Here is a 27936-nt window from a genome sequence, read left to right on the forward strand (position 1 = left end):
TTCATATATGTCTATGAAGGATTTTGCTCAAGTCAGGAGACCCAGCAGTGGTGCCTGGTTTTCCAATGCTAGAACAGTCTGTGTTTCATGCAGGAGAAGAAAGCCTCAGGGAAAGATCAGAATATAGACCTTTTGTAGTACAAAGGCTCTTTATAATGCAGAACTCCAGCTGCGTTGGAGGTGGTAGTGGGACACCCTTACTCTTGGGCCCTGGAGTTGCACCAGTGATATGCTGCCCCTGGTTTTACAGATGTATTAAGCTGGCCTAGTTTTTATACACTTTTTCAGTCAATTTTATTGCCATCTAGAGGAAAGATGTTAATAGATGGACTACATAGTTTAATATGCCTGCAAGTCTGAGGTAGGGTACATATATTGTATGTCTGCTATTATTTTTTGAGGGTGGTTTGATCCATTTGTGTCCTGTTGGTACCTGTTTTGGATTTCTCCATTTTGTCCAACTGTAGTACGTAAAAATTGAAATAACACAAATCAACAAAACAGGAGATTTTCTGACCTCCCATTCTAAATCCATAGACAGCGATGTGGAGTTGGTCAAAATGCAGATATAATGGCTTCTGCTTTTCTGGGAAGATTTTCTACAAGATTTTAGAAGCGTCTGAGGGAGTTTTTGCCCCTACATTCAGGAGAGCATTTGTGAGGTCAGACACTGATGTTGGGGGAAGGCCGGGCTCACAATCTACATTCTAGATCATCCCAAAGTTGTTGGATGGGGTTGAGGTCCAGGCTTTGTGCAGCCGGTCTTGTTCTCCACACCAAGCTCCCTCAACCATGCCAATATGGGCTCTGTCCATGGTATGTACACTTTCAGCTGCTATTCCTTGACTACAGAGATATTAAATGGGTTGTCTAATCTTCTTTCTTCAGGAGCCTCCAGGTATGGCCACGGGCTTTTTTGGAAGCAGTACGCCCCTAAAAATTGCCAAGCGGCACAGTTGAATCAATGGTCTGAACTGGGCGCTCTACCATGCTGATAGTAGAGGTAGCTTTGCCTCTGTGACATTGAGGAGCACTGAAAAGAGCCAGATCCAGACAGCTCCAGAGCTGAACTTTCCAGCTGTATAGCAAATGACTTGCAAGCGCACGCTCCTTACTTATGAAAATGGCCACCTTTTATAGACCGCAACGGCGGTTGGTAACCAAGGCAATGAGCAGTAAACTGAAAAATTAAAAAGTCCCTCCATTCTTGAGAACAAAAAGAGCTTGATTGTAAAGATGCTTGTTTTTACAAGGGCTTTGTAATTTCACAAATTTAAGAAGTTGAGAATAACCCTGTAAAAACTGTGTGAAATCGATATAAAAAACGGTTAAATTAAATAATTAATTAGTTAATTAAAGAGCCACCATAAGACCATAAAATGTGTTAATCAATTCTCTCTTTAAAAGAAAAGAACAATAAAAAACTTAAAAAAATCCAGCAGAGTATACACAAGATAACAGAGAGAGCATTCATGTGTGGACCTCAGTGATCACACATCACACGGTACAAGCCACCTACACTGCCGATAGCTATTTCCCATTATATAAACCATCAGAATCTGGTAATGAGGGTCTCGGGGCATGAATTCCTGAAGCACATGGATGTTTTATGTGTCTATATTTGATCTTGCTCTCGTAGTGTCCTGTAGGTGAGTTTTAGACTAATTTGTGATGAGTTCTGTGATGTAGGAAGAATGAAGCCCAACATGACCGCGGCACTCTCTGTAAGAATAATTGGATTTTATGTTCTTTCAAAGCAAATATTAATGGCTCCGTAGGGAGAAGAAAATGTGAGGAAAGGCTAGGAATATATTTGATGATTTTTCAGTGAAGATTAGGAAGAATGGCGGTAATTATAGGGTGCATAAAACCTTACTAGAAGGGAGTAAGTACCTATGGGAGCTCGTAGTAGCTAGAAATCTAAGATCAGCTGTTGGCAGGATTTGATGGCAAGACCCAAACTAAACAGCCATGTTGTAGAGAAAAATTAAAATCCATAAAGACATCTCCATAGAGGGGACATATAACCCTTACATTGAACATATGGGATTAGTTATAGCTGGGGAAGTGAGCAGAAACTGACACTTCAACCTAAATTGAAGTAGGGACCTTCTACAGTGACCAGGTAATAACTGGAGATCTGCTCTGAGACCAGACACTAAGTTTGGGATTCATTAATTCAGAGGAGATGTACACTTCCAGGGCATGAACTTCCTCTGATCAAAGCACAGGTCACAGATCTGTTGGAGCCAGTGATCAGTGATGAATATTGGGGTTTGCATCGACCTGATATTAATGGGAGATATATTTTCAGCATTGTATTGAAGGGACGAACATAACGCATTCCCTCACATCACCGTAAGGCTATACTGACCACTAGAAACTTAATATCAGCCAAATTAATGATTCTATCCATGCCATCCATGTTTCATTTCTATAGAAAGGTAAAATTGCAATAGGTGACATGACACCAAAATTTATCGCCTGGGACCTCCAGGGGCGAGGATATCCTGAATGTTGAGAATCTTATAATCTGCTAAAAGATCTAGCACATCCCACCACCAGCGCCAATATGAGCTCAACAACTGGAGGTAAGAGGGTGTAACTTTGATCTAATAAAAAACACAGTTTGAGGGCTCTTTCACACGTCCTGATATTTCCGGTACCGGAAAAACCGGTACCGGAGATATCCGTGTCCATATGTCCGTGTGCTCAAGTGGCACATACGTGCGGCATCCGTTTGCCACCCGTGTGCCGCCTGAGGACCACACGGACCGTGCAGGAGAGACAGCACTACACTAAGCGCTGTCCCCCCCGCATGTGGTGCTGAAGGCAGAATTCATCTCCCCAGCGTTCGTTGGAGAGAAGAGATGAAAGATCTTTTTTTTTTGGGGGGGGGGGTGAAAAATAAGGTTTGCATGTGCGTCCGCGTCCCCCCCCAGTGCGCCGCCTGCCCCCTTGCCGCAGAAATACTCACCTAGCTCCCGCGATGTCTCCTCTCTCCTCTCAGCGCTGGCAGCTTCTCCTGTGTGAGCGGTCACGTGGTGCCGCTCATTACAGTCAGTGAATATTCCCTGACTGTAATGAGCGGTCCCACGTGACCGCTCACACAGTAGAGGCTGCCAGCGCTGAGAGGAGAGAGGAGACATCGCAGGAGCTAGGTGAGTATTTCTTCTGCAAAGGGCCGGGCGGCGCACTGGGGGGGGAGGCGGGGGCACATGAAAACTTTATTTTTCACAAAAAAATACAAAAACTTGATCTTTCATCTCTTCTCTCCGGCGGGGGAGAAGAGATGAATTCCGCCTTCAGCACCACACGCGGGGGGGGGGGGGGACAGCGCTTACTGTAGCGCTGTCTCTCCTGCGGGTGGTACGTGCACACGGAGGAGAGTGCACACTGTTCTCCGTGTGCACGTGTGCTGTCCGTATTGTGGTCCGTGCTGCCGGTAGAAAACGGACATGTCTACGTGTTTTCAGCACGGACATACGGTCCGTGTGAAAACACGCACATGTGCATAGACCCATTCATTTGAATGGGTCTACGTGTGTCAGTGTCTCCGGTACGTGAGAAAACTGTCACTACACGTACCGGAGACACTGACGTGTGAATGAGGCCTGAATGTTTGTCATTGTTCATCCTGGAAGTCATAGTTTGCTGTGAGAGTGTTCCATTTTCACAATCGGAGTGCTTCACTCCATAAAGATAAGAGCAATTCCTATAACATCAGGTTTAGTATTTTCCTTTCAATTTTCATTTTTATTTTATGTAATTGTATATATCATATTGTTTTGTTCCCATTTTACATCATATTGTATATTTTTTATAAACACTGCCTCTGTTTCTTGATTAAATATATAAAATTTAGTAGGTCTGTTCCTCTTGTTCTGTAAACCGCACCACTGAAGCCATATGCTACCTGTACAGGAGTCCAATTGGCCTGTATAAATGATCGGTGGTGGCAGCTAGTGGTTCATTCTGTTATTGTGCAGTTGGCAGTGACCGTACTGGGGTATATATGTATATTCCATGCCTTGAAATCGGAAGCCATGGGGGAACGGCTGTGGTGTAGTGGGGTTCCAGGAGGCAAGGTTGCTGCTGCAGGAGTGGGACAATGCTGCGGGCCCTGGCTGGAAGGAAGGGTTGCTTGGCGGTGCATGAGTGTGTATACACACATAAATGTCAATCACTGGCATAAATTAATATCAATAACTACAATACTAGACATTATTCAGCTCTGCGACTCATGTAACAGCTTCCCCTTAAGAATTAAAAAAAAAAAATCCTTTAAAAATAGCTTTCAGGCTGGAAAAATCTGATAACCAGACGATAATCTTCTCTGTAAAATGTAGTGTATCTCTCTTCTAATTTACCATTCACAAGCTCATGAATGGAAATGCTTACAGGTCACGACATTATTATTATGTCTGAATATATTATTAAAGCTAAACCGCTGTTAGCACTTTCATTAAATTAAGATGTAATACATTCGTGTGACCATTCTACACCAGTGCAGAGAAAGCTTTTACTACAGCTGACTTAATAACCCAAAGGACGTCAGGCTGATACAAGATATTTATGATTTATTAAATTGCAGAGCGCAGCAGTGATTGTAACTGTTCCTATGGACGTGTGTAATCATCATGATCTTTCAAGTAGCACTTGAGTTAACATACCGGCCAGATTCATCATTTTTTTTTTCATATTACTTTCCTTTTTCTTTTGCTTTGTGGTATGTGCTGCTGTTTTTTTTTTTTGCTCCAAATTCTTTAAAATGGTGCACGAGGTTCATGAACTTTGCACAAAATAAAAAAAATGCTCTATACTTTTGTCTTTACTTTTACTTTACTTTTGTTTTCACGACTTAGTGCAAACAGTCGCATGTTCCTCTAATTGTCATAATATTTGCACAAAAATATCAGACATGAATAAAATTGCTCCGAAGAGGATTTTAGTATATTTGCACCAAAAAATTGCAACTTTTTTTTTTTTAAGTTTTGATCGATGAATCAGGTGAAAAAATCAGCAAACTTGAAACCTTGCCTACAATGACAAACTTAAAAAGGTGAATGCATATAAATTAGTTTTTAAAAAAGGCTCAAATTAAAACAAAAATAAGGCGCAAATGAAAAATAGATAAAAAATCACCAAAATCTACATACAAAAAAGGCACAAATGCAATGAGTCAGGGCCAACGTTTTACTTTAGGAAATTTCATAATAATCAGAATTATTATTGATTTGCTGTGGATATGCTGCTGGGTGTGAGGATTGGACCCACTATGAATTTTACTTATTATTTCAGATTTTTTTTCCGCAGTGGAACCAAAAATCAATTAAAATTTTTCCTGCACAGGGTTTTGAAAACAACATTCATGTACATAGTATACAGGGAGGAGAGGAGGAGTTGTAGTTGGGAGTTTACCGCGCTGGAATATGACTCTACAGAGGTAGGAGTTTCGCACAAAGGATGCCGATCCCGCTGGTAAGCACATCCAGCTCAGAAGAAAAAATAATGAGGATCTGTATCTGGGACACGGCCATCTGAATAAAACAAGAAATTGATTGAAAAGACATTTAAAATCAGGAATAAAAAAATGGAAGCCTGACGCATTTCTGGCGCAGCAGAACCAATCACCATAGAGCATGTACTAATTGCATTACTGTAATACCATTAGTATATGCTCTATGGTGATTGGTTCCTATATATATAGTACAGACCAAAAGTTTGGGCACACCTTCTCATTTAAACAATTTCTGTATTTTCATGACTATGAAAATTGTACATTCACACTGAAGGCATCAAAACTATGAATTAACACATGTGGAATTATATACTTAACAAGAAAGTGTGAAACAACTGAAATTATGTCTTATATTCTAGGTTCTTCAAAGTAGCCACCTTTTGCTTTGATGACTGCTTTGCACACTCTTGGCATTCTCTTGATGAGCTTCAAGAGGTAGTCACCGGGAATGGTCTTCCAACAATCTTGAAGGAATTCCCAGAGATGCTTAGCACTTGTTGGCCCTTTTGCCTTCACTCTGCGGTCCAGCTCACCTCAAACCATCTCGATTGGGTTCAGGTCTGGTGACTGTGGAGGCCAGGTCATCTGGCGTAGCACCCCATCACTCTCCTTCTTGGTCAAATAGCCCTTACACAGCCTGGAGGTGTGTTTGGGGTCATTGTCCTGTTGAAAAATAAATGATGGTCCAACTAAACGCAAACTGGATAGAATAGCATGCCACTGCAACATGCTGTGGTAGCCATGCTGGTTCAGTATGCCTTCAATTTTGACTAAATCCCCATCAGTGTCACCAGCAAAGCACCCCCACACCACCACACCTCCTCCTCCATGCTTCACGGTGGGAGCCAGGCATGTAGAGTCCATCCATTCACTTTTTCTGCGTCGCACAAAGACACGGTGGTTGGAACCAAAGATCTCAAATTTGGACTCATCAGACCAAATCACAGATTTCCACTGGTCTAATGTCCATTCCTTGTGTTCTTTATCCCAAACAAGTCTCTTCTGCTTGTTGCCTGTCCTTAGCAGTGGTTTCCTAGCAGCTATTTTACCATGAAGGCCTGCTGCACAAAGTCTCCTCTTAACAGTTGTTGTAGAGATGTGTCTGCTGCTAGAACTCTGTGTGGCATTGACCTGGTCTCTAATCTGAGCTGCTGTTAACCTGCGATTTCTGAGGCTGGTGACTCGGATAAACTTATCCTCAGAAGCAGAGGTGACTCTTGGTCTTCCTTTCCTGGGGCGGTCCTCATGTGAGCCAGTTTCTTTGTAGTGCTTGATGATTTTTGCCACTGCACTTGGGGATACTTTCAAAATTTTCCCAATTTTTTGGACTGACTGACCTTCATTTCTTAAAGTAATGATGGGCACTCATTTTTCTTTACTTAGCTGCTTTTTTCTTGCCATAATACAAATTCTAACAGTCTATTCAGTAGGACTATCAGCTGTGTATCCACTAGACTTCTGCACAACGCAACTGATGGTCCCAACACCATTTATAAGGCAAGAAATACCACTTATCAAACCTGACAGGGCACACCTGTGAAGTGAAAACCATTCCCGGTGACTACCTCTTGAAGCTCATCAAGAGAATGCCAAGAGTGTGCAAAGCAGTCATCAAAGCAAAAGGTGGCTACTTTGAAGAACCTAGAATATAAGACATAATTTCAGTTGTTTCACACTTTTTTGTTAAGTATATAATTCCACACGTGTTAATTCATAGTTTTGATGCCTTTAGTGTCAATGTACAATTTTCATAGTCATGAAAATACAGAAAAATCTTTAAATGAGAAGGTGTGTCCAAACTTTTGGTCTGTACTGTATATATATATATATATATATATATATATATATATCGTCTGTGTGTTTTAACTAATTGCGCCTCTGCTGCGCAAGAAACGCATTGGGATTCCGATTTTTGTTCGTGTTTTTATGTGTTTTTTTATTCAGATGGTTGTGCCAGATAAAGATCCTCATTACTTTTTCTTCCCTACATGGGATATGGGTTGTCCTTGGGTTTGACTTAAATTCCATGCCAAAATATGCACTAAATTTTTGTGTCAAATTGTACAATCTTTTAAAATTGAAACTGAATACCTTCTCATGTTGATGCTGCTTCACTGATTCTGGAGCAGTTTTTTTTCTTTTTCTTCTGTACCCCTCTGTTCCAAAGTTATGACCCCCTAATAACAAGGGTTACATTTTTCGCTTCAACCAACCGAGTGAGTACAGCATAACTTCTCTGTGGGCATGGCCATGTTTTGATTGGCCAGAGTTAAAGGAGATAGCAGCAAACGCCCACACCCAGCTGGTTGAAGGGAAAATGGCATCTTTATTTCCTGGGGGCATAACTTTGGAACGGAGCTGCACAGAAGAAAAAGAAAAACTGTTTCAGAATTAGTGGAGCAGTACCAATTTTAGAAGATGCTCATTTGAAATTAAAAATATCCAGTGAAATGTCCCCTTTAAGAGAGAAAATATAAACTAAACCCATACTATGTATATTTATTATTATTATCATGTGTTCTCGTTTATCGCCTCCTTCTAATAGCCTTATCTGACAGAGCGGTGTTTCTGGCTTATACAATATGGACTGTAAACACAGCAAATAGACTGGCATTACCATTTACCATGTAATTCTGTCCGGAGGTTTTTCTCTCTTGTCTGTGTGATAAATGACACTGTTGATTATCAGCACCGGTGATACGTGTAAACACAATCTTCTGATCACTCAATATCAGCCAGCAACGCAGATGTCACCACCACCCAAGGCAACCAGATCCTCAATTTATCTTCATATTGATCAACCTAACAGGCAGTAGTTTTCTATAGACATGTGCCTTCTTGTCCCACAGTAAGCAGATGCGTTGGAAGTAGGAAAAATGGGCAAGCACAAAGGATCTAAGTGACTTTGGCAGATGCCAAATTGTGATGGCTAAATAACTGTCAGATCAACAAAACAGCATAAAATGTATATATTGAACAGCGCTCCATCCAGGTGTAAAAGTCTTCAATACAAACTTTATTTAAGCCATAGTAAAACAGCGACGTTTCGACCACAACATGGTCTTTATCAAGCATGCTTGATAAAGACCATGTTGTGGTCGAAACGTCGCTGTTTTACTATGGCTTAAATAAAGTTTGTATTGAAGACTTTTACACCTGGATGGAGCGCTGTTCAATATATACATTTTGGTCTGACGATATCCAGGATGGTTCCCTGGATGTGGAACGAACGCCCCAGTCAACAGTGAGTGCTGTCAGCCTGTTTTGTTTTTTTGTGGACAACAAAACAGCATGTCTTGTGGTGTATTCCCAGTATTCAGTGGTTAGTACTTTTACTAACCTCTCCTTGATTCAGTGCCAGATGCCGTGTCTTCCTCATTCTGTTGACCTTCTCCTTGGCCATAGCAACCCAACACAATCTTCTAACATAACACTCCCAGGTATTACAGGCCGCTTTAGGCAGAGGTATGCTGCCTGAGTATTCAGGTAGTTAGCATCCATGCTGCTACCCTGAACTGATTCCCTGCCCTGCTTACTTCTTCCTGACAGACCTGCTGGGTAATACGGCTTTATCGTTGATCGGTTCTGTCTTAGACTGTGTGACAAACCAAGCTCTGCTACTTTGCTGGGTAACTCTGCAATACCACTGGCTAGATCTGCCTAGAACTTTGTGACAAACCCAGAATACCTATATTACTGCGTCAACAATGCCATACTGCTGCCAGCTCTGTATTGAACTCTGTGACAAACTTAGCTCTGGTATATCACTGAGACTGAGTCAACTTTGCAATTTCATTATGCAGCTCAGCTCTTTTCCTCATTGCTGATTGTCCTTGGTTTCCTTTGTGGATTACAACTCTGTTACACTTCTTGTCGTAAACTCATATCTGCTTAATCAGATCTCGTGATTCCCGTTTGTTCCTCCTGGTGCTGTTCTGCTTGAGTTGTTCCATATGGATCTTCCTGCTGCACCAAAATCATCAGTCAATTCTTCTCATGTGAAAAAAGGGCTGTGAGGATCAACGTCATCAAATGAGATGTAGCAAGCACCTAGCAAAAGTGGACTGGCAGTGGTAGCAGGAAATCATTAGGTGACTGTATGCTAATTTTTTATTTTTATAGCACACTCAGTCTGACTCAGATCAAACAGTTAGGTCCAAAAATATTTGGACAGTGACACAAGTTTTTTAGCTGTTTACCAAAACATATGCAAGATACAGTTATATTATCAGTATGGGTTAAAGTGCAGACTCTGAGCGTTAATTTGATGGTATGAACATCCTAATTAGAATAAGGGTTTAGGAATTGCAACTCTTTAATATGTAGCTACCTCTCTTTAAAGGGACCAAAAGTAATTGGGCAATTATCTTAAAAGCTCTTTAATGAGCAGCTTGGGCTTTTGCTTTTCCCTGGTTAATGCATCATCAACTAAGCTGGTAAAAGGTCTGGAGCTGGTTACATTGCATGGACAGATGTCTTGACATTCTCCTTTAGAATTTGCTGTTATGGATCAGAATTCATTGTTCCATCAATGATGGGCCGAGATGCATTAAAACAGGCCTAAACCATGGTACTACTACCACCGTGTTTCACAGATGGTATGAGATTTTCTATGCTGCAACACAGTATTTTTCTTTCTCCAAACATAATGCTACTTATTTAAGCTAAAAAATTCTGTTTGGGGCTCATCCATTCACAAGACATTGTTCCAATAGCCTTCTGACTAGTGTTGAGCATTCCGATACCGCAAGTATCGGGTATCGGCCGATATTTTCGGTATCAGAATTCCGATACCGAGTTCTGATACTTTTGTGATATCGGAAATCGGAATCGGATCCATATTCATGTAAAAAATAAAGAATTAAAATAAAAAATATGGATATACTCACCCGTTCGGGGGCCCCTGGACCTTACCGATTGTAACCGGCGGCCTCCGTTCCTAAGAATGAGCAGTTTAAGACCTTCGATGACGTCACGGCTTCTGATTGGTCGCGTGCCGTTCATGTGACTGCTCACGTGACCAATCACAGGCCGCGACGTCATCGCAGGTCCTAAACTCCTCAGGAGTTTAGGGCCTGCGATGACGTCGCAGCCTGTGATTGGTCGCGTGAGCGGTCACATGCGCGGCACGCGACCAATCACAAGCCGTGACGTCATCGAAGGTCTTAAACTGCTCATTCTTAGGAACGGAGGCCGCCGGTTACAATCGGTAAGGTCCAGGGGCCCCCGGACGGGTGAGTATATCCATATTTTTTATTTTAATTCTTTATTTTTTACATGAATATGGATCCCAGGGCCTGAAGGAGAGTTTCCTCTCCTTCAGACCCTGGGAACCATCCAGGATACCTTCCGATACTTGAGTCCCATTGACTTGTATTGGTATCGGGTATCGGTATCGGCGATATCCGATATTTTTCGGGTATCGGCCGATACTATCCGATACCGATACTTTCAAGTATCGGAAGGTATCGCTCAACACTACTTCTGACTTGTCCAGGGGATCTTTAGCAAACTACAGACAGGCAGCAATGTTCTTTTTGGAGGAGAGGAGTGGCTTTGTCTTTGCAATCCTGCCATTCACTCCATTCTTGTTCAAAAACATCCTAAAGGTGGACTTATGACCATTAACATTAACTAATGCGAGAGAGGCCTTTAGTTGCTTAAAAGTTACCTTGGGTTCCTTTGTGCCCTCACAGATTATTATACCCCTTGCATTGTTGGTCGACCACTCCTGAGGAGGGTAATAACGGTATTTAATTACCTCCATTGTACACAACCTGTTTGACTGTGGATTGATTAATTACAAATTCTTTAGAGATGGTTTCACAACTTCTTATAACCTGATGAGCATTAACAACTTTTCTTCTGAGGTCCTTAGAAATCATCATCCTTTGTGCCATGATACACTTCAACAAACATGAGCTGTGTAGATCAGACTTTGAAAGATCCCTGTTCTTTAAATAAAACCATTTGTTTTATTTTGTTATTTTTATCTACTTTTAGGAATTGTGTGAAAATCTGATTGGTTTAAGGTCTTATTTATGCAGATATATGAAAATTTCTGAAGGGTTCAAGCACGACTGTGTATACACAAACAGCAGAGAAGTAGGTTTAATCAAATATCTTGCAGCTCGGGATATGGTAGACCACAACAATAGCAGAGATGTATATACAGTCAGGTGTCTTCCAGCTGGGATACAGTAAACCACAGGAGCAGCAGAGTTGTATTGTGTAGCTTATTAGCAGAGCTGAACATAGCTGAAAGAGCGATAGCAACAGGATTTGCCTGACTGAGCTAGGATGTACTGTAATAGTTGAATGCTGGAATTTTTTATTTTAGTGGTGAAAAAATATTCAGAAATTTGTAAGAAAAAAATGGTTTCTGTTGCCATTTTCTCACACGTGTAGCTTTTTAACTTACCTTTGATGGATCTGTAAAAGGGTTTCATTTTTGTGTGGCAAGCTGATTCATTCCATTTTGGAGTTAGATGTTTTGATTGCGGTAACCAAAAAAATGGCAACTCGATGTTTTTGTTGTTCTATGGTGGTTTTTTTATGGGGTAAATAATTTTATGTTTCGATGTGTCGGATTTTTATGAATGACGTGATGCTTCTTAGTAGGTTTATTTTTCAATGTCTTTATTTTCAATACATTCCATTCTATATGTATATATTTTGCATCGTTCTAGGACGTTGTAGGGCATCGTGACAGTGACATAGGCAGAAATAAGATAAAAAGATAGAAATGAGATCTGCATTGCAGGAAATCGCATAAAAAATATACATATATACATATAAAAGTATTGGCACAAAAACAAGGAGTGTTATACAGCACATCTCCCAACCTTGGGATTTCTAAAAGAAAGGATTGGATGTAGTCAGGGCTCATTCTGCTGCCTGGGAGACGTGAACATCGGAAATCTTATAAATTCAGATGAATGCGGAGAGCATATGTTGTTCAGACTTTTTGAAACCTTGAAAATATAAAGAGACTAACAAAGGCATGATAATACTTAAATACTACAAAAATGTATAAGAGCTGTATATCAGCACTTGAAAAATATTTCTCGATACACTCAAAATGACTGTGCCAAGAAGTGCAAAATAATTAAACATCCACACTTCCCTTCTTGATCCTTGTCTTAGTTGGATTGTCCCTGACTTCATCCCTCTTGCGTAAGTTGAACCAATAAATCTAACGTCTCCTTAAAGTATGTATGTAGACTACAGTAAGGGACATGTAATGATGAGAGCTGGTTCCTGAAGAAGGAGTGCTCCGAGTCCAGAGCCCTGGAAGAAGTAATGCCGGACAGGGAAGGAAAAGGGATGGTGGAAACAGAACAGTGTGTGGTTGTCAGCCCTTGTACAGTAGTTGAGTAGAAATTAGTATGGTATTAAGTTTGTGAACGAGGAGGCTTAGGCAGCAGGGTAGTTGCAGACTCCGAGACAGTGTAGAAAAGTACGAGGGCAATGGAATCCTCTCAGTCCTTTTGCATTGCCAAGAGAATATAAGTTGAGCCTTTACCATGAGTTCTGTGTCTGCGAACAATAAAGGATCATGAGGCCATTTATGTCGGGGTTTGTTTTCCATCCATGGAGTGGGCTCACTCACAAATTTGTCTTAGAACGCGACCATGAATAAATAATGGGATCTAAATATCCTCCAAGAGGAGCTTCATCCAACCACCCAGGAGAAATTTGGTGACAAGTCTTTTTCCAGCATGATTTAACATAATAGCACAAGGCAATAGAGATAACAAAGTGGCTCGTTGTACAAAACATTGACATTTTGAGTCAATGGCTAAGAAACTCCCCAGATCTCAATCCCTATGAGAATGTGTGTCCAATGCTCGAAAAGTGGGAGGACAAACTAAAATAAAAATATTGGAAAAAGAAAAGTGGGAGGACAAACAAAAATTATGATAAACTTCAAGATTTGATTTGGCAAGTAAAAAGGATGTCATCAGCCGGGATTTGACAGAGAAGTTGATATCTACCATCCTTGATGGGATTTAAAGGCAGGACTCCTACACGACGCAAAGCAACAGTGCTAACCTCTGAGCCACTCTGCTGCCTTTTGAACAGCTGCACTTTCTTGTCCATTTTTATGGTCACATTGTTTAGGCCAAATATGTGACTTTTAAAGAGGACCTGTCATTTACCATACATTCATATTTTTGTTTTACCTGGTATAAATGTGGAGCGCCCCCACTGCCGCAGGGCCGAGGGGTACCCGGTACCGGGCCTCTGAGTCTCTGTTCTGGGATTGTCACGGTGGCTAGACCCGGTCCGTGACCCTGCTGAGGGGCGTCCAATGATAGGTGTGGATGGTGATGATGTTATGGTGCGGTGCAGGTCGCAGTAAATAACGAGGACACCAGGTTGCAGTCTCTTTACCTCTTTACTGAAGGCTTCAGGATCCTCAGTCCGGAATACGGTTAACCGGGCTGCGGGAGTCCGGCCGGTCCGATGGCACCTCCAGAGTTCCCTTTGCAGGTGGAAATCTGTGCCTACCTTCTAGCGCTTGTGTGTTGTGGTCCTCCCCTGCTGTGCTTACGGGATAGTCCCCACAACTGTTGTGTCTGTTTCTGAAGTTCCCTCACAACTAGATTTTGATGTTCTTCTTCGTCCCCCCAGATGATATGGCTAGGACGCACCCGTATGACGGGTAGGCTCGGAGCTCTTCCGGGACCCTAGTGTCGCCCCTCTCCAACTGTTGCCCCCTATGTCTTCTTAGGTGATTTGAGTGAGACAGCCCGCCTATAACTGACTGTCCTGCCGTAGGTTTGAAGTAAGGCCTGGAGCTCAATACTTCCTCGGCGTTTCCGGCCACCGGCTACGCGCCTCAGTAGGATGTTGCCTCGTCTTACAGCACGACTCCTACTGGTGTTTCTCCTTGTTGCGTTGATCTCGTTTCTCACTCAGCACAATAAACCTCGCTTCTTGTCCTTTCTTGGGGTACCGCCGCGATGAAGTGCAGGCGCGGTCCCGTAACGTTCTTGTTATGATCCGGTGACCTTGGAGCCGCATGAGACTTTCTCTGGAGTAGGTGGAAACTGTACTGACCGCAAACCCTAAACTAACACCGCAACTAGAAGTAGCCGTGGGGTGTACCTAACACATCCTAGACACCTCGACACAGCCGGAGGACTAAATACCCCTATAGATGGAAATGGGAATTCTATCTTGCCTCAGAGCAGAACCCCAAAGGATAGGCAGCCCCCCACAAATATTGACTGTGAGTATTAGAGGAAAGACACACACAGGCAGAAAACAGGATTTAGCAAAAGAGGCCACTCTAGCTAAATAGAAAAGGATAGGACAGAATACTAAGCGGTCAGTATTAAAACCCTAAAAATATCCACAGCAGATAATACAAAAATTCCACCATCTAACTAAAGACATGGAATGTATATCTGCATCTCCTGAGAATCCAACTTGACTGAAGAAATCCAAATATAGTCTAAGCTGGACAAGAAAAAACAATGAATAGTACTGAATTGTAAAGCACACAGCATGTGTGCTGCAGAAACAAAAACCCAGACACTTATCTTGGCTGATTTGGCAGCAGGGCAGAAGGAACCAGACAGAGATGTAAAACCTCCAAGAACAATGGACAACTGGCAAGGGCTAATGAATCCTGCACACCTAAATACCCAGTCAGAGCTGCAATCAGCAGGAACACCTGCTCAGGATTGCAACCCAGGGAAAACTGTATTACCACCAACAACCACCGGAGGGAACCCAAGAGCAGAATTCACAACAGTACCCCCCCCCCTTGAAGAGGGGTCACCGAACCCTCACCAGAGCCCCCAGGCCGATCAGGATGAGCCATATGAAAGGCACGGACCAAATCAGCAGCATGGACATCAGAGGCAAAAACCCAAGAATTATCCTCCTGGCCATAACCCTTCCATTTGACAAGGTACTGAAGCTTCCGCCTCGAAAAGCGAGAATCCAAAATCTTCTCAACCACATTCTCCAACTCCCCATCAACCAACACAGGGGCCGGAGGATCAACAGAGGGAACCACGGGCACCACATATTTCCGCAATAAAGATCTATGGAAGACATTATGGATAGAAAAAGAGGCCGGAAGGGCCAATCGAAAAGACACTGGATTAATAATCTCAGAAATCCTATAAAGACCAATAAACCGAGGTTTAAACTTAGGAGAAGAAACCTTCATAGGAACATGACGGGAAGACAACCAGACCAGATCCCCAACCCGAAGCCGGGAACCAACACACCGACGACGGTTAGCAAAACGTTGAGCCTCCTCCTGAGACAACACCAAATTGTCCACCACATGAGCCCAAATCTGCTGCAACCTGTCAACCACAGAATCCACACCAGGACAGTCAGAAGGCTCAACCTGCCCCGAAGAAAAACGAGGATGAAAACCAAAATTACAAAAGAAGGGCGAAACCAAGGTTGCCGAACTAGCCTGATTATTAAGGGCAAACTCGGCCAATGGCAAGAAAGCCACCCAATCATCCTGATCAGCAGACACAAAGCATCTCAAATAAGTTTCCAAAGTCTGATTAGTTCGCTCGGTCTGGCCATTTGTCTGAGGATGAAATGCAGAAGAAAAAGACAAATCAATGCCCAGCCTAGCACAAAAGGCCCGCCAAAACCTAGAAACAAACTGGGAACCTCTGTCGGACACAATATTCTCCGGAATACCATGCAAACGAACCACATGCTGAAAAAACAACAGAACCAAATCAGAAGAGGAAGGCAATTTAGGCAAAGGCACCAAATGAACCATCTTAGAGAACCGGTCACAAACAACCCAGATAACCGACATCCTCTGGGAAACCGGAAGATCAGAAATAAAATCCATAGAAATATGCGTCCAAGGCCTCTCAGGGACCGGCAAAGGCAAAAGCAACCCACTAGCATGGGGACAACAGGGCTTGGCCCGCGCGCAAGTCCCACCGCCTCGAAAGGAAATGGGAATTCTATCTTGCCTCAGAGCAGAACCCCAAAGGATAGGCAGCCCCCCACAAATATTGACTGTGAGTATTAGAGGAAAGACACACACAGGCAGAAAACAGGATTTAGCAAAAGAGGCCACTCTAGCTAAAAAGAAAAGGATAGGACAGAATACTAAGCGGTCAGTATTAAAACCCTAAAAATATCCACAGCAGATAATACAAAAATTCCACCATCTAACTAAAGACATGGAATGTATATCTGCATCTCCTGAGAATCCAACTTGACTGAAGAAATCCAAATATAGTCTAAGCTGGACAAGAAAAAACAATGAATAGTACTGAATTGTAAAGCACACAGCATGTGTGCTGCAGAAACAAAAACCCAGACACTTATCTTGGCTGATTTGGCAGCAGGGCAGAAGGAACCAGACAGAGATGTAAAACCTCCAAGAACAATGGACAACTGGCAAGGGCTAATGAATCCTGCACACCTAAATACCCAGTCAGAGCTGCAGTCAGCAGGAACACCTGCTCAGGATTGCAACCCAGGGACAACTGTATTACCACCAACAACCACCGGAGGGAACCCAAGAGCAGAATTCACAACAGTTCTTTCCTGTTCGCTAGGCCTCTGTCAGGATCCCACCCCTGACAGGGACCCCCCTGAATCTTCCCCTGCAACACCCTCTGCCACAGGATGTTGCCTGGTTCCAACCCAGTCAGCTTCTCCCTAACTTCCTATCTAACCCCCAGTTTTACCAGATTGTGAGGAGTGGCCTAATACATAGCACCCTTAGCTCCCCCTGGAGGCCAGACTGTGAAGTGTATTGGTGTCTGTGATACCTGGTCAGGTGAACTCCTTCAGTGCCATCGGACGTACCATAGCCCCCCTTAGCGGCAGAGCATCAGTACTGCAACGACCAGGACTCTGGGGCGCTGCACTCCCCCCTGGTTAATTCCAGTACTCCTGGACTGGGAAGAAAACAACAATACATGTCAGCAAAAAGACATACAATTTTGAAATGCAATAACAATAAGCAAATTTTAACAGAGCTTCCCTTTATGGGAGGTGAGGACACTTGAACGTTACAAACATGGTTAAATACTTTGAATAACATACTATAAATAACTTTTCTTACCCAACCGGGTATTCTAAGTGCAAATTTTTGAACAATAATTTAACGTTGCCTTTAAGGACGTACACGCTGAATCCACTAAAGACCTTCTTATAAAACACTATAAGGCTAATCAACTTTTTCTTCACTTTCCATCCTTACATCTGCAGGACCGCCTGACTATCTGCCCCAGGCCTACTGCCTCTCGCTCTGTTGCAGGACCGCCCCTTTCCGCCCGGGCCTACTGCCTTTCTGCTACTATACACAGTATAGAACTTATCAACCTTCTCTCAGTTCAAGATCGCTGAGCCATCTCGGTATGGCTCCAAGGAGGACTCACCGACTAACCCCATACGGGTTCACTTCCTGTCCTCATTCTCTACCACATTATTAAACATTTCTTACAATTAACTAGCTAACTACATATAACTTCGACATGTAAGCATTATTCAACTTTAAGTGCTATTGGTGAACGTCCCCTTTAAGAAGGGACCAAGTCTCTCGGATGTAGTGCAACTTCTCAAGCTGCAAGTTCGTATACAGCAAGGACTCCGGTGCTGTTTCCAAGAACAGTTTCTTCGCAAAGAGTCCTTTTCTTTGTAAAACCAGTAGAGGGCACCTTTAAGAAGGTGCAAACTATTTACAATAAGTTTGTAATCATGCAGTGTTCATGATCCAGCAGTTCTTTTCAACAATGATAAGACGAGAAACAAAAGCAGAAGAAGGGATCCCGGGTAAACAAAGGGATCCCTTTAAGAGTAACCCTGGACGGGTTGTAGCAGCAAAAAAGACACATAGAAAGACAAACAGTTAACTATTTACATCCTTGTCGAACATTAGGGCTTCATAGTATATTGCAAGACATCAGCCGGTAGTGGACATCTCCTGACCGTGGCGGCTTCGGTCCCTGGTCTCCGGCTGATGCGGTATCAGGATCGGTGGTTGATCTCTCAGGTGCAATCAGGTCACCCGGTGTCTGGATTTGAAGGCTAACCCTAGCTGCGAGCTCAGTAGCCGCAACAAGGCGTACGGTGGCGATAGTAGCAAGATCTGTCAAGTCTGGTTCAATCATGGTTGAGGCAACAGGTGACGCCCCCTCAGGCCCACATCATGGGACGTTCCGAGCGCACCATCCTTGTGCACTCCGGTGGCGGGTGTAGGTCACCTGATCCCCCCTTTGCAATAGTGGGTCACCATATCGGTTGCGGAAAGGAGTCTTCACGTTGCAACTGGTAACGAAGACGTCAGTCGGTAGTCCCGGTTCCTGTATGGAGCCCCAACCCCGCTTTGGGTGAAAGGCCAGCACAGTTCCCCGCTTTACCACGTCTTTCCTGCCGTGCGCAGGCTTTGGATGTTTCACTTTTGGTGCGTCAGTTTGTTCTGTCTCTTTTCGGTTTTTCCAGTGTAAGATCAGGCATTGTTTATATTGCTCCCAAGTGAGCACAGCAAGGGTGAGGCCCTCCTCCCTGGATCCATCTGGCCGGATCCAGGGGGTGTCCCACTGGAGGATCACCCCTTCTGAGCTCATGTCTATGGCTTCTCCCATCTTGGTCGGTAGTGGAGGTACCAGCTTCCCCATCGTGTCAGGGGTGAGGATCACCCGCTCCACCGAGAGGAAATGGTTATTGTTGGGGTGCGGAGCGGTCGCGGGAGCGGGACCGGTCAGGGGAGCGGGACCGGTCAGGGGAGCAAGATCGGTCGGGGGAGCAGAATCGGCCGGGGGAGTAGGGGCGCCTTCCATACCTGCGCCTGATGTGATTCCACCGATGTCGATCCGTTCCGCCGACAAGGACACTGGAATTGGCTGCAGCCCGGACCGCGGCTCCTCCAAGGCGGCCTCTCGATGTGGCTCCGCTCTCCATGGCTCAGCACCTGCTGGCTCCATGGTCGGAATAGGTAGGCTCGGCTCCTCCGCCGGCGGCTCCAAGGAGTTCAGATCCTTCAGCTGCGGTGGATGCGGTTCCGCCTCTGGTGGGTGAGGGCAAGCCGGGATCACTTCGTCGTCGCTCGGGCACCTGCTGATCATCTTCGCTGTCTTGAGATTGGCAGCCGTGCATGCACCTGACTCCGCCATTTCTCCGGGGTCGAGCTCCCTCTTCACCTCGTTCCCGCCGTTGCAAATCAGGGGGCGGTTCTCTCTGCTGCTGGGCAGGTCGTCATCTCGCAGCAGAAGTCGGAGGGGGCGGTCGCTGCTTTTGGCGCCGCTTTGGTAGTCTCCTCCCATGACACGCCCTTCTTCTTCCTCTGAGCTCTCCTCAGCGCTGTAATGACGGCGGTTCTTGGCGGGAACTTTTGGCGGCAAGTGGCAATACACAGTCTTTGCAATAAGTCACAGTCCAAGTATAATAAATCACAGTTCCAAGGCACACATGACCTGATTCTTCAGGCTTAAGTAGATCCTGTTCGTGACGCCAAGTTGGAGTGCCCCCACTGCTGCAGGGCCGAGGGGTACCCGGTACCGGGCCTCTGAGTCTCTGTTCTGGGGTTGTCACGGTGGCTAGACCCGGTCCGTGACCCTGCTGAGGGGCGTCCAATGAAAGGTGTGGATGGTGATGATGTTATGGTGCGGTGCAGGTCGCAGTAAATAACGAGGACACCAGGTTGCAGTCTCTTTACCTCTTTACTGAAGGCTTCAGGATCCTCAGTCCGGAATACGGTTAACCGGGCTGCGGGAGTCCGGCCGGTCCGATGGCACCTCCAGAGTTCCCTTTGCAGGTGGAAATCTGTGCCTACCTTCTAGCGCTTGTGTGTTGTGGTCCTCCCCTGCTGTGCTTACGGGATAGTCCCCACAACTGTTGTGTCTGTTTCTGAAGTTCCCTCACAACTAGATTTTGATGTTCTTCTTCGTCCCCCCAGATGATATGGCTAGGACGCACCCGTATGACGGGTAGGCTCGGAGCTCTTCCGGGACCCTAGTGTCGCCCCTCTCCAACTGTTGCCCCCTATGTCTTCTTAGGTGATTTGAGTGAGACAGCCCGCCTATAACTGACTGTCCTGCCGTAGGTTTGAAGTAAGGCCTGGAGCTCAATACTTCCTCGGCGTTTCCGGCCACCAGTAGGATGTTGCCTCGTCTTACAGCACGACTCCTACTGGTGTTTCTCCTTGTTGCGTTGATCTCGTTTCTCACTCAGCACAATAAACCTCGCTTCTTGTCCTTTCTTGGGGTACCGCCGCGATGAAGTGCAGGCGCGGTCCCGTAACATTCTTTCCTGTTCGCTAGGCCTCTGTCAGAATCCCACCCCTGACAGGGACCCCCTGAATCTTCCCCTGCAACACCCTCTGCCACAGGATGTTGCATGGTTCCAACCCAGTCAGCTTCTCCCTAACTTCCTATCTAACCCCCAGTTTTACCAGATTGTGAGGAGTGGCCTAATACATAGCACCCTTAGCTCCCCCTGGAGGCCAGACTGTGAAGTGTATTGGTGTCTGTGATACCTGGTCAGGTGAACTCCTTCAGTGCCATTGGACGTACCATAGCCCCCCTTAGCGGCGGAGCATCAGTACTGCAACGACCAGGACTCTGGGGCGCTGCAAATGCCACTGCTCTTCCGAATCTGAAGTTGATTTTCCTTTGTTCCTGCTCCTCTCCATTGTTGCTCTTTCTACCCTGTAAGTAAATTTATTGTTTTTAGCCAAGTGGGTGTGGCAATAAGCTTTTTTTTAATGGGAGTCTTCTTGATAATACTGCTCAGTTTCTAACAAAACAAGATTTATACACAAGTAAAAAGGGGCAAAATCTGAGGAACGGAGAGGTGCAAGAACAAAAGAAAAACACCGTCGGATTCAGGAGAAAAACGGTATTCACACCAGGTAAAAAAATACATATTTATGGCAAGTGATTGGTTCTCTTTAAATCCATTTCGGTGAACCTTGGTTTTTATGTAACTTAGAGAATTAGCGCTATGTACTATTATCAATAAATCAATTTTTAACTAAAATTTTACTCTGGAAGAAAAGTCCTACATATGTGACTCGTTCTCAGCATTTCTGTCAAATGCAGCTGAAATATATGATACTGCAATTAATTGGAAATTCCTCCTTTTTTTTCCATTAGGCATAGAACAAAACTCTTTGGAAGGTCCCAGCAGATCCAGCCAATCATCAGTGCCCAACGGCTTTAAGCGGCATTTTCTGAGCCATAAATTGGACTGTGACAACCAACCCCAGGACCCGGACAGACTGTTTCAGAGATGTTTCCTTGCAACTGTGACAACAATCAATGTACAAGGACCTTCTTGAGCTCAGCTGTCATTATAACACGTACGTATATATCATTTCTTCACCTCTGAAATTCGTTCTGCACTGACAGCTTTATCACTCCCACTCTGTGTTATGGCCAGTAACATATTTTTTTTTTATATTTACTTTGGGAATAACCTCCAGTTCTAGAACTAATTTCTTATACTTCATTTTTTCATAAAACATTTTTCTTGATCTGTAACGTATTTTCATCCGTTTTTGTTCGTATGCTAATCTAAGGAAAGTGTCGGCTGATTTTTTTTGAGAATAAAGTGCATCCCCCCAAGTCTGATCCTTCATAATGAATGTTACACATGGCAAATTTTTGTTCAGATTTTCAATTTTTGCAGCATGTTGAAAAGGAAAAAGAAGATTGAAGGTTTCCGTGCAAATATTCATTATGTGAAAGCAATGTGACAAAAATGTGATAATAAAAGAGTTATTATTGAAAATCCTAGTGGAAACGTCTTGGAATAGGCTGTAGCTTGGAGTATCCATTGATAAGTTGGACAATTTAAAGAAGAAGTGCACTTTAAAAGGTTATTCCTCCAAATCACAATGTCGTCTTATTGTATACATATTTTCGGTCCCCTTCAACTTTCCAACCCTTTTCCACATATCATGCTTCAAACATAAAGATACCAAATGTAAATTATTGGTGAAGAATCAACAACAAGTGTAACACAATTGTGAAGTTGAACGAAATTTATCGGTTATTTTAAATTTTTGTGGAAAATCAAAAACTGAAAAGTGGGGCATGCAATATTATTCGGCCCCTTTACTTTCAGTGCAGCAAATTCACTCCAGAAGTTCATTGTGGATCTCTGAATGATCCAATGTTGTCCTAAATGCCTAATGATGATAAATATAATCCACCTGTGTGTAATCAAGTCTCCGTATAAATGCACCTGCTCTGCGATAGGCTCAGGGTTCGGTTTGAAGCAGAGAGCATCATGAAGACCAAGGAACACAACAGGCAGGTCCGTGATACTGTTGTGGAGAAGTTTAAAGCCGGATTTGGATACAAAATGATTTCCAAAACTTTAAACATCCCAAGGAGCACTGTGCAAGTGATCATATTGAAATGGAAGGAGTATCATCCCACTGCAACTCTACCAAGACCCGGCCGTCCCTCTAAACTTTCATCTCAAACAAGGAGAAGACTGATCAGAGATGCAGCCAAGAGGCCCCTGATCACTCTGGATGAACTGCAGAGATCTAAAGCTGAGGTGGGACAGTCTGTCCATAGGACAACAATCAGTCGTACACTGCACAAATCTTGTCTTTATGGAAGAGTGGCAAGAAGAAAGCCATTTCTCAACGATATCCATAAAAAGTGTTGTTTAAAGTTTGCAACAAGCCACCTGGGAGACACACCAAACATGTGGAAGAAGGTGCTCTGGTCAGAAGAAATCAAAATCGAACTTTTTGGCAACAATGCCAAACGATATGTTTGGCGTAAAGGCAACACAGCTCATCACCCTGAACACACCATCCCCACTGTCAAACATGGTGGTGGCAGCATCATGGTTTGGGCCTGCTTTTCTTCAGCAGGGACAGGGAAGATGGTTAAAATTGATGGGAAGATGGATGGAGCCAAATACAGGAACATTCTTGAAGAAAACCTGTTGGAGTCTGCAAAAGACCTGAGACTGGGATGAAGATTTGTCTTCCAACAAGACAATGATCCTAAACATAAAGCAAAATCTACAATGGACTGGTTCACAAATAAACGTATCCAGGTGTTAGAATGGCCAAGTCAAAGTCCAGACCTCAATCCAGTCGAGAATCTGTGGAAAAAGCTGAAAACTGCAGTTCACAAACGATCTCCATCAAACCTCACTGAGGTTGAGCTGTTTGCCAAGGCAGAATGGGCAAGAATTCAGTCTCTCGATGTACAAAACTGATAGAGACATACCCAACGCAGCTGTAATCGCAGCAAAAGGTGGCGCAACAAAGTATTAAGTTAAAGGGGCCGAATAATATTGCACGCCCCACTTTTCAGTTTTTAAATTTCCACAAAATTTAAAATAACCAATAAATTTCATTCAACTTCACAATTGTGTTCCACTTGTTGTTGATTCTTCACCAAAAATTTACATTTGGTGTCTTTATGTTTGAAGCATGATATGTGGGAAAAGGTTGAAAAGTTCAAGGGGGCTGAATACTTTTGCAAGGCACTGTATTTACTCATTTGTGCCTGTATATCTCAGTTTTAAATCTGCCCTGTTTTGCATATGTCACTGCCCCTCCAGGATCTCTGTACCCTCCAGTTGCCATTGGAACCTTCCTGCTGTAGTTCCAGTTCTTCTGGACGATCATGTACAGTGCAGTGTCTCTCTGCAAACTTTATGCCGACATAGCACCGTTCTGGGATGTGTCTATAATGTAGCTGCTCCTGTGAGGGATGTTATCACTGGAAAGAGCAGAACTTCCTTCCTTACAGCATGGAACTCATAACAAAAAGCAACAGTGTGCTGTTTTGCTGATAGCTAAGAGGAGCGATGTACTGCAGTCTATGGCTGTTTAGAGAGGGTTGAGAGGAATTATATAGGGTGGGATGGGGCTGTCCATAGAGGGTACTGAAAGGAAAGTTATTCTGAAGTATGGGGCTGTGTATAGAGGGGCTGAGATTAGCTATATACTGCAGGGTGGGGCTCTACAGTATATGAGTGGCTGAAAGGAATGATCTACTAAAGGATGTGGTTTTATATAGGGGGCTGAGAGGCATGATATATTGCAAGATGGGGTTGAATATAGGATGCTGAGAGGAGTGATATTCTGCAGCATGGGGCTCTATATAGAGAGGCTGAGTGGTGCCGAGTTGTGTTTATTGCTTGTTATGGAGAAATCAGTGATGTGAAACTCCAAATGCTGCTCTGTTGATGCATATGACAGAAGATAATCCTCTGCCATATGGACTGAAAGAGTTTTTTTTTAAATATTTTACAAACTTTGCCCCTCATCTATCCTGCTTTCACAGCTCTTTGTCCAGTTCTTGCTCCCTCATGTTTTCTGGCACTGACTCCTAGGCCTCTGGCTTATTTCACTCTGACTAGGCTGCAGCATGTCATTGATGTGTACGACATGCATCGCGCCTCACATGACCTCGGCTCACCGCACATCATAGATGTCAAAGATGTGCGTGTGGTCTGTTCATATGGGTCGTGTCGGAGGCCAAGCTGTCAATGCTAAAAGCCAGAGGGAACAAATGGATGATCAAGTAAGGAGTACATGTGTGGGTCAATGTATGTTTTATTGTTTTTTAACCCCTTGCTTGTCCTAAAATGAGCCCATATATATGGTAACCTGGCTGGCTGCCACTTTTCTAGATTCAAGACAAATCGAATCACAAAACATTTGGATTTTGGTAATTCTGATTTTTTTTTTGTGCCATTCCAAGTGCTTTTGATTTGATTCAAATCGATTTTCTCATATCCCCTTAATACCTCTCTTCCCTGTTGGATTCAATTCTAGTTTTGCCAAAACACTTCGATGAACCACAAGGATACCAGAACATAAATGGTAGAGGAAAATTTGCAAAACATGATAAATCCTGCACAAAAAATAAAATATTTAATACAAAAGCATTTATGATCATTAAGGTTTTAACCGTTAACCAGATACTAAGGCAAAATGGAATCGTCATCATGATGCATTCTTAAAATTTAGAGATATCGACAGATTTAAGTCTCTATATCAATAATGTCGCTTTTGAAAGTCATTCTAGTCAGTCTTGGTTCTCATGTCACTAATTTGTATTTCCTTCTTCCTTTCTCCATAGGTCATTGTGCTCTGATTCAGTGTTTTCAAACAGCTGCTTGGCTTCGATCGCCCGTTCCTGCCGCCTTACTACACACGTGCCACGCATTTCATCAATAAACATTTTTATTGCCTCTTTTACATCCGCTTGTCTTTGTGTGACATTTGTACTAATCTTTCTTTTCCCGGAACACAGTCTCATTGCTTAGAAATAAAAAGGTTCTGTGGGCTTTGATGGCTTTCCAGTTGCCTTATAAATGAGTCTACGAAGGATCGAATGTAACAGAAATGTTAACGTTTGCTTCTGGATATTTGATAAATGGGCTCCGTTCTTCACAATAAAAAATAACATCGGCTTAGAAAAGCATTTTGGAAACACAGTGGGGCAGAGTTATCAAATGATGGAACAGCGAAACTATCTTTGTTGCCCATAACAAATTCTGTAGAGGTGCCAAATTGTGCCCGTCTCCCCAGCTATACACAGTGTCTGCCTTATCCTCTTGGTTGCTGCCACCAGTTCCTACACAGAGCGCAGCAGTCTAGATAAGCTTGTCATCAGCTCCTGAGCTCTGCAAAGGCGGCGATCGAGGCGATCATACATATCTCTCAGAATATGCCGAGCTCAGGAGCTGGTGGTACTCTAACCTCAACTACTGCATTCTGCATAGGCAGCAACTGAGATGACAGAGGCTGAGCAGCTCTTAGGGTTAGGTTACGGTTAGGGTAATAAAATATAATACATTTGGCTCAGTGGATAGCACTGCAGCTTTGCAGCGCTGGAGTCCTGGGTTCAAACCCCACCAAGGACAACATCTGCAAAGAGTTTGTATGTTCTCTCCGTGTTTGTGTGGGTTTCCTCCGGGTTCTCTGGTTTCCTCCCACATTCCTAAGACCTCCTGATAGGGAATTTAGATTGTGAGCCCCATCGGGAACAGCGTGCAAACTGTAAAGCGCTGCGGAATATGTTAGCGCCATATCAAAATAAAAGATTATTATTTATTATTATTATAAATACTGAATTTAGGGTTAGGTTACAGTTAGGGTAATAAAACATAATAAACATAATAAAATATATAAATAAATGATGAATTTAGGGTTAGGTTACGGCTAGGGTAGTAAAACATAATAAATATAATATATAAATAAATAAATAATGAATTTAGGGTTAGGTTACAGTTAGGGTAATAAAACATGATAAACACAATAAAATAAAAAATATATATAGGATTAGGTTACGGTTAGGGTAATAAAACATAATAAATATAATAAAATATATAAATAAATAAATAATGAATTTAGGGTTAGGTTACGGTTAGGGTAAAAAAACATAATAAACATAGTAAAATATATAAATAATGAATTTAGGGCTAGGTTTACGGTTAGGGTAGTAAAACATAATAAACATAATAAAATATATAAATAAATAATGAATTTACGGTTAAGTTACGGTTAGGGTAATAAAACATAATAAACATAATAAAATAAATAAATAATGAATTTAGGGGTAGGTTACAGTTAGGGTAGTAAAACATAATAAACATAATAAAATATATAAATAAATAAATGAATTTAGGGCTAGGTTACGGTCAGGGTAATAAAACATAACAAATATAATTAAATATATAAATAAATAATGAATTTAGGGTTAGGTTACGGTTAGGGTAATAAAACATAATAAATATAATAAAATATATAAATAAATAAATAATGAAGTTAGGGTTAGGTTACGGCTAGGGTAGTAAAACATAATAAATATAATATATAAATAAATAAATAATTAATTTAGGGTTAGGTTACAGTTAGGGTAATAAAAAATGATAAACACAATAAAATAAAAATATATATATATTTTTATAATATATTTTAATCAATATATAATTTATATATATATTTATATATAATTATATATAATAATATATAATTTAAAAAAAATATATATATATAAATAATAAAGAAACATAATAAAACTAAAAAAAATGAAATAAAAAGTAGAAGAAAAATACAAACTACATAATTTTGCTGTGAAAAAATCTGCAAGGGATTTTTTCCATACAAGTCCTGGCACAAGTGAATATACCCTAAAACTAAGCTGCAGATAACTTGTAGTGAATGCATCAGAGGCAAGTGTAAACTAGAGAGTATTACCAAGAAATAAAGCAGCATTCTGTAGCGCTATAGCATACAAACATGAAGTATATGAAATTTGAATTGCATTACTGCTCTAGAAAATGAGAAAAATTGCAGCAATGCAATTCAAATTTCATATATGTCATGCTTGCATGCTATAGCGCTACGGAGTGCTGCTTCATTGGCTTGTTATAAATGGAGATATGGCTACTTTTAGTAAGGACCTGTTCAC

General features: G+C 42.7%; 1 protein-coding gene across 1 annotated transcript in view; it reads left to right on the plus strand.

The window, feature by feature from the left end:
* Positions 1–25718, plus strand: part of SHISAL2A (shisa like 2A) — a 61186-nt gene extending 35468 nt beyond the window's left edge. Inside the window, exons 3-4 of the mRNA XM_077278061.1 lie at positions 21631–21836; positions 25600–25718. Coding sequence (XP_077134176.1) covers positions 21631–21815 — 185 coding nt within the window. The 3' untranslated portion in view covers positions 21816–21836; positions 25600–25718. The remainder of the gene's footprint in view (positions 1–21630; positions 21837–25599) is intronic.
* The last annotated feature ends 2218 nt before the right edge of the window (positions 25719–27936 follow it).

Source organism: Ranitomeya variabilis, chromosome 8 (assembly GCF_051348905.1).
Source record: "Ranitomeya variabilis isolate aRanVar5 chromosome 8, aRanVar5.hap1, whole genome shotgun sequence".
NCBI lineage: Eukaryota > Metazoa > Chordata > Amphibia > Anura > Dendrobatidae > Ranitomeya > Ranitomeya variabilis.